We start from the raw sequence: 13179 nt of genomic DNA, 5'->3' as shown, positions 1-13179 counted from the left end.
CATCGATTTCAGATGCGTGTTTTCCCGCCACCAAATTTATAATCCGATTATCCGAAACCCATTAAATTACCGCCAATCCAATGCATCTTCATCTCTCTCTAATAGATTATTATTATTATATGCACAGAGGAAGAGAGATATCGAGAGAGGATGTTGGGGAGAGTACGGACATGCTCATTGAGCTCTCTGGAGGTATTAGAGATGGAAAGAACACCTTCATTTAAGCTTCTCAAAGATGACTCACTCTCCATTTACGGTACTCTCCTCTTGTTGTTGTTGTTGTTTCAATTCTCAGTTTGTTATGATGTTAATCGATCGAATCGGCTCTCTTTTGCATCTCGTTTTATTTTCTTTAGGTTTGAAGGCACTTTGATTTGAAAATTTAGGAACATGAGCAGGTTAACATCTATGAAGTAGTTTAGATATTTTTTGAGTTATATTTATTTAGATTTAACTTTATGACCTAAAATAAAGTTAGTTTACACATAATGTAAATTAGCGTCTAGGTTTCACATTTAAAGTTCAATTGCATCTTTCTGATCGGTTAATCAAGGTAGTTTAAGGGTGTAAACTAGGGATTGTGCACGTTCGGTTTGGTCTCAACCGTGGTAAATTAATTCAGTTTATTCGGTTAGTGTTTTGTTTTTTAGTTCGGTTTTGGTTAATGACTAAAATTAAACTTGGGCTAAAAATTAACTTAAAAGGACACGATATGGATGCATAAATACATGAGATGTACATATAAATACATCACATGGAGGTATACATACAAAAAAATGGTTGTATAAAATATGAAGTACATGAAATGGAGGTATATAAACTAGAAATTTATGAAAATATGAATGGTTCAGTCCGGTTCAATTAAATTTGGTTGACCGAGGGTACAAAAAATAACTAATAACTGCTTTTCGGTTAGTTTTGGTCCGGTTATTGCTCACCCATCACTGTAAACTTGCTTTATTATTTATTGATTAATTGATTAATTTATATATGTAATATGTTTTTAGTTATTCTTTATATATTTTGAGAAAAACCTTAACTGAACCAAAGCCTGGCTCAAGTTTGGCTGTGCAGTGTGAAATTAATACATAAAAGTCTGAAAGAGGTAAAACTTGTAAATACACAGGACTCGTTATGGCTCGGCAAGCATAAACGAGCTCCCCATACAAGGCTTGAGCCCGGGCTTCATAACCAAATAAGTTTTATTTCAGGCTTGGGTTGTTTCAAGCTTTTTATAGATCCGATTTTGAGTTGTTCGCAAGTGGCTCTGCTTGTTTGCATCTAGGTAGTAGAGACATTGTAATGCAATTTATTTGTAGTTTATATTCATGTTCAGCTGGGTAAGCTTGATCAGATCTTGAGTTTGTTTTTTTTTGGTTATGAAGCTCGTTTATTCTCAGTACGCATATACATGAAATAAATAATCGGAAAAACATTTCTTGGCACATTTTCTGTGAAGTGATAATCAGTTCTAAGACCTTTTGTTATGGATTAGCGCTGGGGGCCGCCACTGTCCACTTCAATCACCACCCACCACGTTTATAGCTCTTTCGGCAAGGTGTTTGGCAGCCCTCCAACTGCAAAAGTGTTGCTGACTTGGACTGGCAGCAGTGCAGCACCACCACTGTTAACCCACAATGATCAGCCTAAGAGTGTAAAACCACATAATTATACAGAATTTTGACTCATGAACAGGTGTTGTTGCATATTACTAATGCATAAAATTCTTAAATTTATTCTGAAATACGTATATTGCTGGCTGGAATTTTAAAAAAGTTGTTTTTCAAGAGTGTTTTTAAATTAAAAGAGTAGTTAAAGTCATATTTATAAGTTATATGATTAGTTTTATTATCGGATTCTTCAATGTGTGACTTGTTTTTAAGTTTATGTCAATTTTGTTATGCAGAGAAGACACTGCTGAAGCTACAGCAAGGTTCTCAACTTAGCCTTCCTTCAATTTCTGAGGAATCTACAAAAACGAGCACGAGTCCATCAATGTCTATTGTTCAATCTAATGAAGCATCAATGACAGTGAATGCTGCTGAACATTGTGCTTCCACGGGCTCTTTTTCTAGCTTGGGTGATAGTCAATCTTTGATCATTTCGAAAGAAGAATCGTGTGGAAACCTATCTGTTTTGCACATGTTTTCAAAATACAAGGCTTCTAGAAACAAGAAGATAATTTCGTGCGATGATAGTGCAATGGAAGTTGAGGATTATGGCTCTTCTGCAAGTTTGTCGCCTTCTCATGATCATGAACTCCAAGAGGGATGTATAGTTGATCCATCACCGCCTGTTTGAAGTATGAATCCGAATTTGACTTTATAAGTATAGCTCTTAATTGTTATTGTGATTATGGCGGATTTGAGTCATAGTGTTGTTTTATTAAAGAATATTCAAATTCTTTACCATGTAATGCTATAAAATTACAGTTATTTATTACGTGTTAGAGTTGAAACGGGTCATCTTTCAATTTTCATCTCAGATTGAAATGCATCTTGTTGAACCATGTTGACCGACAAACATTTTTTATTACCCTTTTTACATAAATATATAGCGTTACAATTACAGTTACAAAAATGTTAGTAATCTATGTTTTATGTCACCTGATTGTTTGTACTCACAGTTTAAGCCCTAGATTTGAATTATCTGATTAAGAATTGAGTAATTATGTATATGTTATAATGAAGTATACCCGTATGTAAGTTGCCGCTTCATTAATGTAGGAACTGCTTATTGTCTTTTAGATGCTAAATAGCAATTGCCTGAATTTGTCTTATTAAGTTCTGAAAGAATGCCAGTCAGTACAGAACATGTACACACCAAATCAATAACTAGTTTATTTCATATGTTCATGATCATACTTCCATGGAACATGTTCACACTCGGTTTTCTTTCCTTTTTAATTCAGGATGCACACACACTTAGAATCTTTATTTATCGGAATCATTCCCTATATTCTTCCATAAGCTGGCGGTTGATCAATTGTACTGTTTTATTGGATTAGAGATTCAAACAGGGAAAGATATTATATCTTGTTTAACATTTCCAGCAAGAAGCAGCCACAATGGGCTTCGATTTCCATCCAAGAATCAACGAACTCTTTTCTTCCACAATCGTATAGCCTTCACAAATCTTGATCTTAGCCAGCCATTGCTTTGCCTGAGCCACCAGCTTAACCGGTGCGACCTGAAACCCTGCTCGGCTCATTCTCCTCCGCCATTGGTCCACCCTCTCATGCCTTTCCACCCTGTTAGGCCCCTCACAACTGACAATATTCTTGATTTCTTCTGCAAAGTAAAATTGTTCAACTTTTGCTCTTCTAGTGTCGTATTTGGGCAGCATCGCATCAAGGGCATCAAATATGGCTGAGTAATAATGCAACGCTTCCATAAACCTGCCAAGGAAAAACGGCCCGTTATGGCTTGAGTCCTGCTCAACAAGAACTAAAACTTTTGGGGACAATTCGTGGATTATTTTAAGAACCGAGTTTAGAGCACCACGGCTCTCTTTCACCACACAGTGAAGTTGGAGAATGCTGTTTACTACCAAAACTTCGTTTTCATAAGTTTTAATGTCTTCAGGCTTTAGTGTTTCCAAGCTACTTTCCACATACGAAAACTCCAAATTTATGCCAAGTTCCTGTGCATAAGCCTCCAGCTCATCTCCAATGACTTGGAATCGGTTAACACATGGTCCAACCGCAGTGATCCTGATGTGGCGTAACGACCGGTCTTGATGGTTAGCGAGGCTCTCTAGCAACCCACGCCACTGGCGTCCATGTGGCAAACCAAGTGTCATCCCAAGGTCAACAACGTGAACAAATTTCTCTCCCTCAAAGGCTTCCATTATTGCTAAGTTGGCTACAAAATGACCAAACTGAATATAAGGACAAACTTCATAAATGAGTCTTAAAGCCTCTTCCTTTTTCTCCGACCCAATGGCATTTAAGTTCGGTGGTGGGGTCACCAACCCGACCGCCCCAAGTGGTTGCACCAAAGCTAGCCGGTCTGTGAGTGCCTGCATAAAACACGATGCCACTCTCTGAAAAGATGAACCAAAAACAAGTGCATTGGCTCGAAGCTCGACTAATAACTTCGAAGCATGTGCTTTATCACGGCACGCAACAGCTTCAGCACACAAGATTAATGACTGAACAAGATGCATCCCATCAACACTTCCCTCGTGTTTTGTGGGCCCGGTTTCCAAGACTGCGTCTTCAATGGCTTCCGCAGCCAAGTACCTTTGGGTGTAAGTCCATATGTGGTCCCTAAACTGAAGCTTGGGCAAGCTGTTGGTACTGATAGTACGACGGATGGTGACATCTACTCCGTCTAACAGACTTTTTTCACCCACAGTAGCGTGAGGCATGCTAAACGTTCGTTTTATCTTTTTCTGACCAAAGGGACTGTTAGAATAACATTGGTGGTAAAATGGAAATATCGAAAGATCTTGATCAAAGTTTGTTTCTTTAATGTTGTTATGTGCATGAACATCATCATGGACATACAACGGATCTTCCGATAATGTAGGAGTGCCCATATGAAAAGATCCATCTACCTTTCTCTTTGTACCACAAAGTTTAAATCTCGTGTCAACTCCATCGACACCTGCTTTCAGATGATTCCATCTTTGGTTACTATAAAGTGGATGTGTGAAGACACGTGGACTCATTTCGAGCTTTTATATTATTATATATTTTTAATCTTATAAAGCTCTGAAAGAACCATAACCAGGTGAAAGATGCTTATATAGAACATTATAGAAGTATAGAAGTAACTACATCGTTCTTGTTTCCTAGGTTTTCGATTTCTATGATGATTCCATTTTCTTGTTTCCTAGGTTTTAAATAATATATGATGAAGTTTAATATCAATTGTTGTTTTCCTATAGCGAATACTGTTACGGGACCTGAAAAGGTTTAAACTAGGATCAGCATTTTCCCACTTTATTGGTAGCTCGGTGCGTTAATGACAGTAGATATATTTGATGTACCTTTAAGGTCCCCTGTGATTGACAGTTAAGTTTTTGGTAGAATTCGACTTCTTTTGGTTAGGATTAAATTTCTGCCAAGTAGCCACATAACCGTTTAAAACATAAACAGCTGTGTTTTAGGACCATCTATATCTGATGTAGACTTTTTTTAAGGTTCCAATAGAAACTCATTTTTATTATAGTATTAATTACCGATTATTGAGAACATAATACTATTCTTAGTCACATAGCTCTATACTTTGTGGATTTCAAAAGTTCACTTCTATATTTTGTTATACGATGCTTAACGAGCAGGACGTGCTTCTTGTGTGCAAAAAGGAAATAAAAGGTCAGCTTTCTTGATTTCATTCATAACCGAATGTAGTTTCTTACTGTCTGAACCTGTTTATATAGTTTTAATTTGTTAACAATAACAGCAGACTGTTTGGTTGGTTGCGTAGATTTTTGTTACAAAAGTGGTTTAACTTGAAATGACTAGAATTCTGAAAAAAAAATTGTGATCCCTAATTTTCGGTTTATTGCCGTTAGGTGTGAACTGACCAAATGCATATTAACAAAAGGCTTAGTTATTCATCGGGTTCTATGTTAACAAGAATGATGCATATTTTCAGGTGCTTTCTGCTTGGCCTGTATCTATATTTGTGTTTGGTGGACTCGGTCTAAACCTCCGAGAAAGAATGGAAAAAACCCCTTGAGGTAATAATAATGAGATCCCTTTGCTTTAATTAACATATTTTTAGCAAGAATTAAGCCAATATTATTTATCATTCTGTCACTATTAGAGTGATGACATCAAATTTGTTTTCATTGTTTTTTTATGTATAAATTATAATTATTTCGTTGTTAACAATGGATCAGGAATATTCTAATAACCATTTGGTTAAACAATATATCTTGACAAACAACTTATTTGTTTGCATGCTTATTGCTTAGAGTTTGTGCTTAAAAAATGGCATAACATGTCAATTTTAGAAAGAAAAAGTTTGATATAATTCGTAGAATCATATAAAATGTCGCTAAATGTTTCGCACTATGCAGCATGCAAACATGCTTTGAATCTTTAGGCGATATCGGCTGCAACCATTGGTCTAGGTTTTTTATTAGCTAACAAAGATCATTAAATACATTGTTGTCAGTTGTCATCTAGGTCTTCAACCTGAATAATAGCTAGATTTAACCGGATAGTCCATGTGGTATGTGCATATTACTGTTTGGGTCCCTGAGTTTCAATTGTTACACTCTTGATTATCTTATTCTTGCAAAGTTTTTTATATCAGTCTATGATCATAAGAAAACTACCATTACATATTGTTGGTGTTCATGCACAGTTTGAGTCACATGACCATATTTTAACCAGTTTGATCAATTCTTGGTAGGGTTTATACGGTCCACTTTTGACGGTTTTAGGTTAAATCATTAGTGATGATTTTTAACATTAAGAAAATCGATAAAGGCCAGAAGTTTTATAACCTGCCTGCATGTTTCTGTTTCAAATAAAGGTTTTCATGAGCAACTATTTTTTAACGGTTTTTATTTGATAAGATGATCAAGATATGTACAAAGTCGCATTTTTGCATATGTTCCATTCAAAAAATCTAATACTAAATTGAATTGTAATTAGTCATGTGAAAATATCTCACCTACAATTGTGCATTGACATTGATAAGGTGTTCCAACAATGTAGATTGTAGACGACACACGATTAAAGCTAACGAGAAAATAACCAAATGACATAACATATTAAATTTGAAACAATTACAGATACACAGAAGGTTGACAGACGATGCACGCAAGCAACAATATAGCCGACGAAACACCATCATCTTTAAAACAAAACGCGCTTCGTTTGAACGTGGGTGTGTTGCTTTTGTTGCATTGCATTACTGTTTGTCTTTGATCATTTTGACTTTTCTTCCATTGTTGCCTTTTCTTCACCTTCGAAACCATATTTCTGCAGTACAAAACAAGCACCAAAATTATTTTTTTTTAAAAGATAAAAATTTGTGTGTGTGTGTGTGCATGAAAACAACCATTGAATGTATTTTACTATATAGTCATTGTGAATGAATAAACTAAGTGCCCTTGCTTTGCATGTGATTTACTTTAGTACCCTTTTGGACCACCATTATGTAGATTTTCCCTCTTTGGTTTCTTCAAACACTTGGCACAATTTTCATTATTTACAATACATTCAAACAATAGCAGGCCTTATGGGTAAAGGTCTTTTTAGTCAATTTCAACTTATATGATAAAAGAGTTTCACATGAACTTTAAATTGCAAATTGGAGACGAATGCTATATTAAATATGATATAGCATTATTAGGTTGTATGTAGTGGAGGGACTACAAAATGGGGCGATTTGTGACATTTGACACCTAGTTAGCAAAGAAGGAATTTTTGTTTTAGGGGTGTAGTGATGTGTGTGTGTATGCTACACACAAAAGAATATAACAATATTCTCAAACGAATCTTGGTAACAAAAACTCGTCGTCCTTCCCCCATGTCGCTCGACATATCGTCGTAGAGGGGGGGGGGTGTTGGGGATGAATATCCCCCAAAACCTTAGCATTCATCGCCCTGTTACATTTACCCTTATATGACAAGATCTAATTTTAATTCATTATATATAAGTTATAAGTATAATATTTGTGTACTGTTTACATAAACAAGTAAATCTAAGAGCAAATCAGTTATGATATTAGTTCAAATTTTATATTTTTTTTTCAGTTTTTAAAATGGATGTTTGTTATAAATTCTGTTGAATTCATTTAAAATTACCTTTTAACCCATACATAGATCACTACCCTCATCTTCAGTCATTCTCACTAGGACCATCCAAATAGTTTGTAGCTTGAATCTCGCCTGAAGTTGGCTTGGGATGCAAAAAAGCTTGCTCGTTGACGCAGTTAAATTAACTCCGAGTTTTAACATTGTATAGCACAAGCAAATTACAGTGAATCTTCTAAGGATGTGTTTGAACATTATTTAAAGTTAAATTGTATATTGTAAAGTATACTATGAATCACCCTGGTTGTTACTTTGTATGATAATCTAATATAACCTGTGACAGTTAACTTAGGAGTTATTTTATTAAGACCACAGAAGATGCATGCAGTGATGCAACTAATTAAATTTCGAAATTGTCCAACAAGTTTTAGAAACAGGCCATTAATATTAGGCCATTAAGGTATAAGTCTAACGGGCCTAAAAGCCCAATACCAAGTGTTGTTGGGAAAATAATGAATCAACAGGCCTAGGGAATATACCGGCCCAATACTCTTGAAATGTTGCATCACTATCTCAAATATAAACTTTGGTTGCTTTCACTAGATTATTGTTTAGTTAGCCTTTTGGGAATTGATATGCATAATTCTTTCATAAAAAACTTATTTTAAAGCATAAAAGACAAAGTTTGTATAATTCAAAGTCTTCTTGTTCAAAGGTCCTCTTTGGTAACGTTGTCACTAAGTCATCCAAATCCAAGGCATGGCTTAAGAAATAAGCAATTATCAATATCAAGATATGAGAATATAATAAAGTTTTTGTGATATATACAGCAATAATGAAAATCAAGTACACAACAAAAGAATAAAATCAGTTTTTAGTATGATTTAATCATAATCTAAAGAGTTTTGTATCGGTTTCCGTATATCAACCAAGCAAGACTTTTCAATAAATACGAGTTTTTTCCTAAAAGCTTGTAGCTTAAAGCTCCTAGAAGCTCCTAAAAGCCCTTTGCCAAACATACAATCTCTATAATTACACTAAAAATAGTATATCTGGTAATGGTTAAAGTAATTTGTATGGCGTAAATAAAAGTTTAAAGCAATCTGTCTTCTGATTCAATGACATAGTGTAGACGTGCACAAATTGGGTATTTTATAAACCTGGAACCGGGTCTGGGTATGGTCAACAAAAGTCAAACCAGGTCCGGGTATAGTCGGGTATTTGACTGGGTTTTGACCAGTTCCTCCGGTTTTTTTTCGGGTTTTGACCAGGTATTTCCGGTTCTAGGGAGAAATTCTATACCTGGTCCTACCCGCGGATCGGGTAGGGGTAGGAACCGGTTCCAGGTTGGGCCCGGACCTGACTTTTTTGTGCACCTCTAACATAGGGTAATGGTTAAGGCTTGGGGATCCTTAAGGTTTTAAGTTCGAAATCTAACTCAACGAAGTTTCCCCATAACTGAGTTTCTTCCTTAATGAAGTTCATGGGTGAGTCAGACCTAGAGCGTCAAAATAAGTACGGACGGTTAGCATCCCGTTTCAGAAAAACCCACTCAAGTATTAAGGTAGTTCAAAACACGGTTAAAAATAAAGTTTAAACATAACTTCATATATAGTGACTAACCTCACTATAAAAAGAAATAATTATCAATAGTTTCTTCAATTCTTCTCTATTGTCTTTTAACTCTTTATTTGGTAGCTTGCCCATTATCTCATAAGTCATACCACACGGCTCTGAGTGCGCAAAAACTTTTTTGGGACGAAGGCTGAAGAAACACTAACCGGACCCCGGACAGATTACTGGTAACCTGGGGGTTGGAGAGATGTTTCCCACGAGGGGTTAGACCCTTGGAAGATGGTTCTTCTGATAACCTGCAAAACAGACACCGTGAGCTCGTCACTGAGAAGGGGGGGGGGGTTCCTCCTTGTGACCACCCTCCGGCGTGAGAATCAGACTAGATTGCTCTTTAAATATAAAAGTATATTAAGAGATTGCTAGAGCAGATATCAGGTATAATATGATGATAATGTAGTAAGGTATGATAAGATGAGATGGTCATACCATTTGGGGTATTTATAGCCGAAGGTAGGTTTCCAAGGAGGTATGGCCGGCTGCAACAGTGTTCCTGTTCATCAACAGTAGCCTACGCACGTGCCCTGCTGGTAGTTGGTGGGTAGGCAGCGGCTGATAGTGACCAGGCCTGCTGTATACTATTCCCTTTCCACCAACTGCCGGCTACGCACGTGGTATGACAGTAGTTGGTGAGTAGGCAGCGGCTAATAGTGATACAGTACAGGAGCATGCTGCTCGCCATACTGTATCAGTGAGCTGTCGTATCTCTGATCAGATCTTTCGCCCATACCTCGTCAGGTACAGTAAAAGATCCTTCAGTATACAGACTGGCTTATTTGGGCGGGAGTATTCCCCCTCCCGCCTCTGTGCGGGATTGCTCCCGGCTTTGCTCATTCCTTCAGGTGACACTGAATGATCGAGAGCTAAGTACCTTGTGCGTGTAGCCATGCTGCGCGGGTGGCCTTCCCTCATGGCTTGTATCCGAGGCTGCGGGAACAGGCGGAGTCCTTCACCATGGGAGGCATTTCCTGCGGGAACAGCTTGCGTACTGCGCGTAAGGACGTCACGTCTCTGAGCATGGTTGGTCCTGCGGATCCAGTTGGTCTCTGCGCAGACGTCCCTGTTTAAGGTGAGTCTTGCGGGTCCAACTGGGCTCTGCTGGGACCTACCTCTTCAAGTCCCCCCAGTCCAATGTTCTTCTCATGCGTGTTTAATAAAGTGAGGTGAACTTTTGGACTTAAGCAAAGGGTTTTGAAAAGGGTTTTGTAAGGTTTTCCATGGGGATTCTTTCCGCGGAAGTCCTTGTCACTTGCAGAAATGCCCGAGTTTCCTGCTTGGTCTTTGGGTATGATGCGGGTAGGTCTGTAACCTCCTCGCAAGTCAGGAGCATTGAGTCCCAGTTGTATGGATTTTCCATGAGGTTTTGGTAGTTTTGAACATAGTGATCAATTATGTTAAGACCACCAATTCCATCCTGGAGCTTCAAACAACGTAGTTCTCGACGTTCCCGCTATGCGGGGATGTTTTTTCCGTTTCCGCAAGCATTGCCCAGAAGATCCTTCTTGGTTTCAATTCCCAGCGGAGCGCTAGGTATGTGAAGGGTTTTGCCTTGACACTGTACCTGCGCTCGTCTTACGGTTACTTTACTTCCAAGGTATTCCTGGCGTCAATTCCCTGCGGGTGCTAGGTATGTGAAGGGTTTTGCCTTTACACTGTACCCGCGCCCGTCTTATAGTTACTTGGTTGCCGAGGAATACTTGGCTTCAATTCCCTGCGGGTGCTAGGTATGTGAAGGGTTTTCCCTTAACACTGTACCCGCGGCCGTCTTACGGTTACTTGTTCGCCAAGATTTTCTTAGCTTCAATTCCCTGCGGGTGCTAGGTATGTGAAGGGTTTTGCCTTTACACTGTACCCGCATCCGTCTTACGGTTACTTGTTTGCCAAGGTTTTACTTGGCTTCAATTCCCTGCGGGTGCTAGGTGCGTGAAGGGTTTCGCCTTTACACTGTACCCGCATCCGTCTTACGGTTACTTGTTTGCCAAGGTAAGGGGGGATTTTCCCGCTTACTTTTTAATATTTTCGAATTTTGAATTTTGAAATTCGAAGAGTTGGTGAAAAGATAAGAACAGTCCAAACCTCTGAAACGTCGTGCGACGGTTTCTTCTGACTGTGTCAGGACGTGCAGGAAGTTATGTTGACGTGACAGAACATGGTCATTCCAGACGCTTTTTCAGGCGCGTGGGCGTGATTTTTCGGGCGCGTGGCCGCGAAATTACTGGCACACGTCCTTTCTACAGCTGTTGCCAGCTTGCTTTTTGCCACGTGTCATAGTTTCATTGCACCGTCGATTTCTCTCTCCTCCGCATTAAATTCACCGCATTAATTGCGATTAGTATATAAAGGGGGAGAGGCCTCTTTGTAATCCACACTTTCACCTCTCTTCTTCTTCTTCTTAGTGATTTCCGGCAAATACTCCCCTTTTTCAGGCAAGCATTTTCCCGAAATCACTCTTCTTTCTGCAAAAATGTCTTCTCATGATGCTGAAGCTGTAGCCGACGATAGGAGTACTGCTGGCGAGTGCCAGTGTGCTCTACCTGTCGATCAGTACCAGTACATCGTCAGGAAGTTCATGCTCGAGTCTCTCGAGCCTGAGTTTCCTGAATCCCACCAGACTGTGTACGATGCCCCCAGTGGCAAGATCGGGGTATATGCTGCATTCTTTGTTTATGGGAACCTTAGGTTCCCATTGACAAAGTTTGTGTACCGTGTCCTGGAGAGGCACGGGGTGCACCTGACCGAGGTGCATCCGATGGCGATTGCCAAGGTCCGGCACTTCGAGTGGGTGTGTCGGATTCTGGGTATTGAGCCCTATGTGGACCGCCTGATGACCTTCTATACTTGGAGGTGCGTCCAGGGGTGGTACACCCTGACAACCCGTATCAAGGGTTTGAAGATCTGCGTGACCGAGCGCAGTCTCCGATCGTGGAAGCGGGAGTTCTTCTACATCTCTGCCCGCGCCATCCCCATTGCTATGAAGTTCAAGAAGGGTCAAGCGCTTCCGAGCCTTCACGCTTCCAGCTACCAGGAGGCGGAATGGTTCGCGAAGATATCCCGGGTCCAATCTCCGGTTTACCGGTTTGCGGAGTCCGGGATGGTGCTGCTGGGGATGAGCCGGGTATGGAAGGATGCTTCCCGGTTTCCCATCCTTCTTGAATACGGTTTGAACTCTATTCCTTATGGTATGTCTTGTCTTTCTTGCTGATATTAGTTAATTTTCTAACTGTTTCTTTTTCTTTCAGAGGGGAATAATTTGGAGTCGCTCCTGTTCCCGCGGGAACCTGACAGTCCCGTGCGGGTGGGCACTCGTGCTCTGGACGACAATGAGTTGCCCATCCTGGAGCAAACGGCGGATAGGTTTGTGGAGGTCTATCCGCCGGGCCAAGAGATCCTGAGCCACCGGCGGCCAGGTAAGGAGATATTCTATCCTGAACCCCTCAATGCTGTACCCGTTGCTGGAAATCCTTACATCCTATCTTCTTCTGAGGAATCCTCAGATGGTCCTCCCCTTGTGCGGAAGAAGAAGGCTGCTGCCGGCGTGAAGGGGAAGGAGAAGGCCTCCACAGCTGATCCAGTTGTTCTATCTGACTCGGAGTCAGATAGTGAAGAGGTGGCGGGGGAGCCTGGTGGTGAGAAGACCACTGCTCCGGAGGCTACGATCGTTACCTCCGGAGAACCAACGAAGACGACGGTGGCCGGTACCAAGAGGCCGGCTCCATCGGGTTCCTCCCCGCCCGTCCGTACGTTCAGGGTCAAGAAAACCCGTAAGTACAATCATAGTTTGTCTTTGTAGATTTATTACTTCATAAATTTATCTTAACACTTTC

General features: G+C 39.8%; 2 protein-coding genes and 1 pseudogene across 2 annotated transcripts in view; 1 reads left to right on the top strand and 2 right to left on the bottom strand.

Annotated features, from left to right (window-relative positions):
* The window catches only part of LOC143556573 (nucleolar protein 56-like), a 191625-nt gene that overhangs the window by 20966 nt on the left and 157480 nt on the right, over nt 1-13179 (bottom strand). The window lies entirely within an intron of this gene.
* LOC143556557 (uncharacterized) lies at nt 112-2395 on the top strand. Its single transcript, XM_077045844.1, has 2 exons — nt 112-256; nt 1907-2395. The coding sequence occupies exons 1-2, from the start codon at nt 151-153 to the stop codon at nt 2299-2301; spliced, it is 501 nt and encodes a 166-aa protein (XP_076901959.1). The 5' UTR covers nt 112-150; the 3' UTR covers nt 2302-2395.
* On the bottom strand, nt 3040-4674 carry LOC143556556 (GRAS family protein RAD1 pseudogene; annotated as a pseudogene).

This window comes from Bidens hawaiensis, unplaced genomic scaffold, assembly GCF_021521415.1.
Source record: "Bidens hawaiensis isolate Kalapana, Puna unplaced genomic scaffold, B.hawaiensis_p1.1 tig00018651_1, whole genome shotgun sequence".
Taxonomy (NCBI): Eukaryota; Viridiplantae; Streptophyta; class Magnoliopsida; order Asterales; family Asteraceae; genus Bidens; species Bidens hawaiensis.
This window is presented reverse-complemented; position numbering and strand designations above follow the sequence as displayed.

Bases quoted from the DNA above. Each gene is read 5' to 3' on its own strand.
- LOC143556557 (XM_077045844.1), top strand. From the start codon at position 151: ATGTTGGGGAGAGTACGGACATGCTCATTGAGCTCTCTGGAGGTATTA. The intron at 257-1,906 runs GTACTCTCCTCT...TTTGTTATGCAG, and splicing joins TGACTCACTCTCCATTTACG to AGAAGACACTGCTGAAGCTA.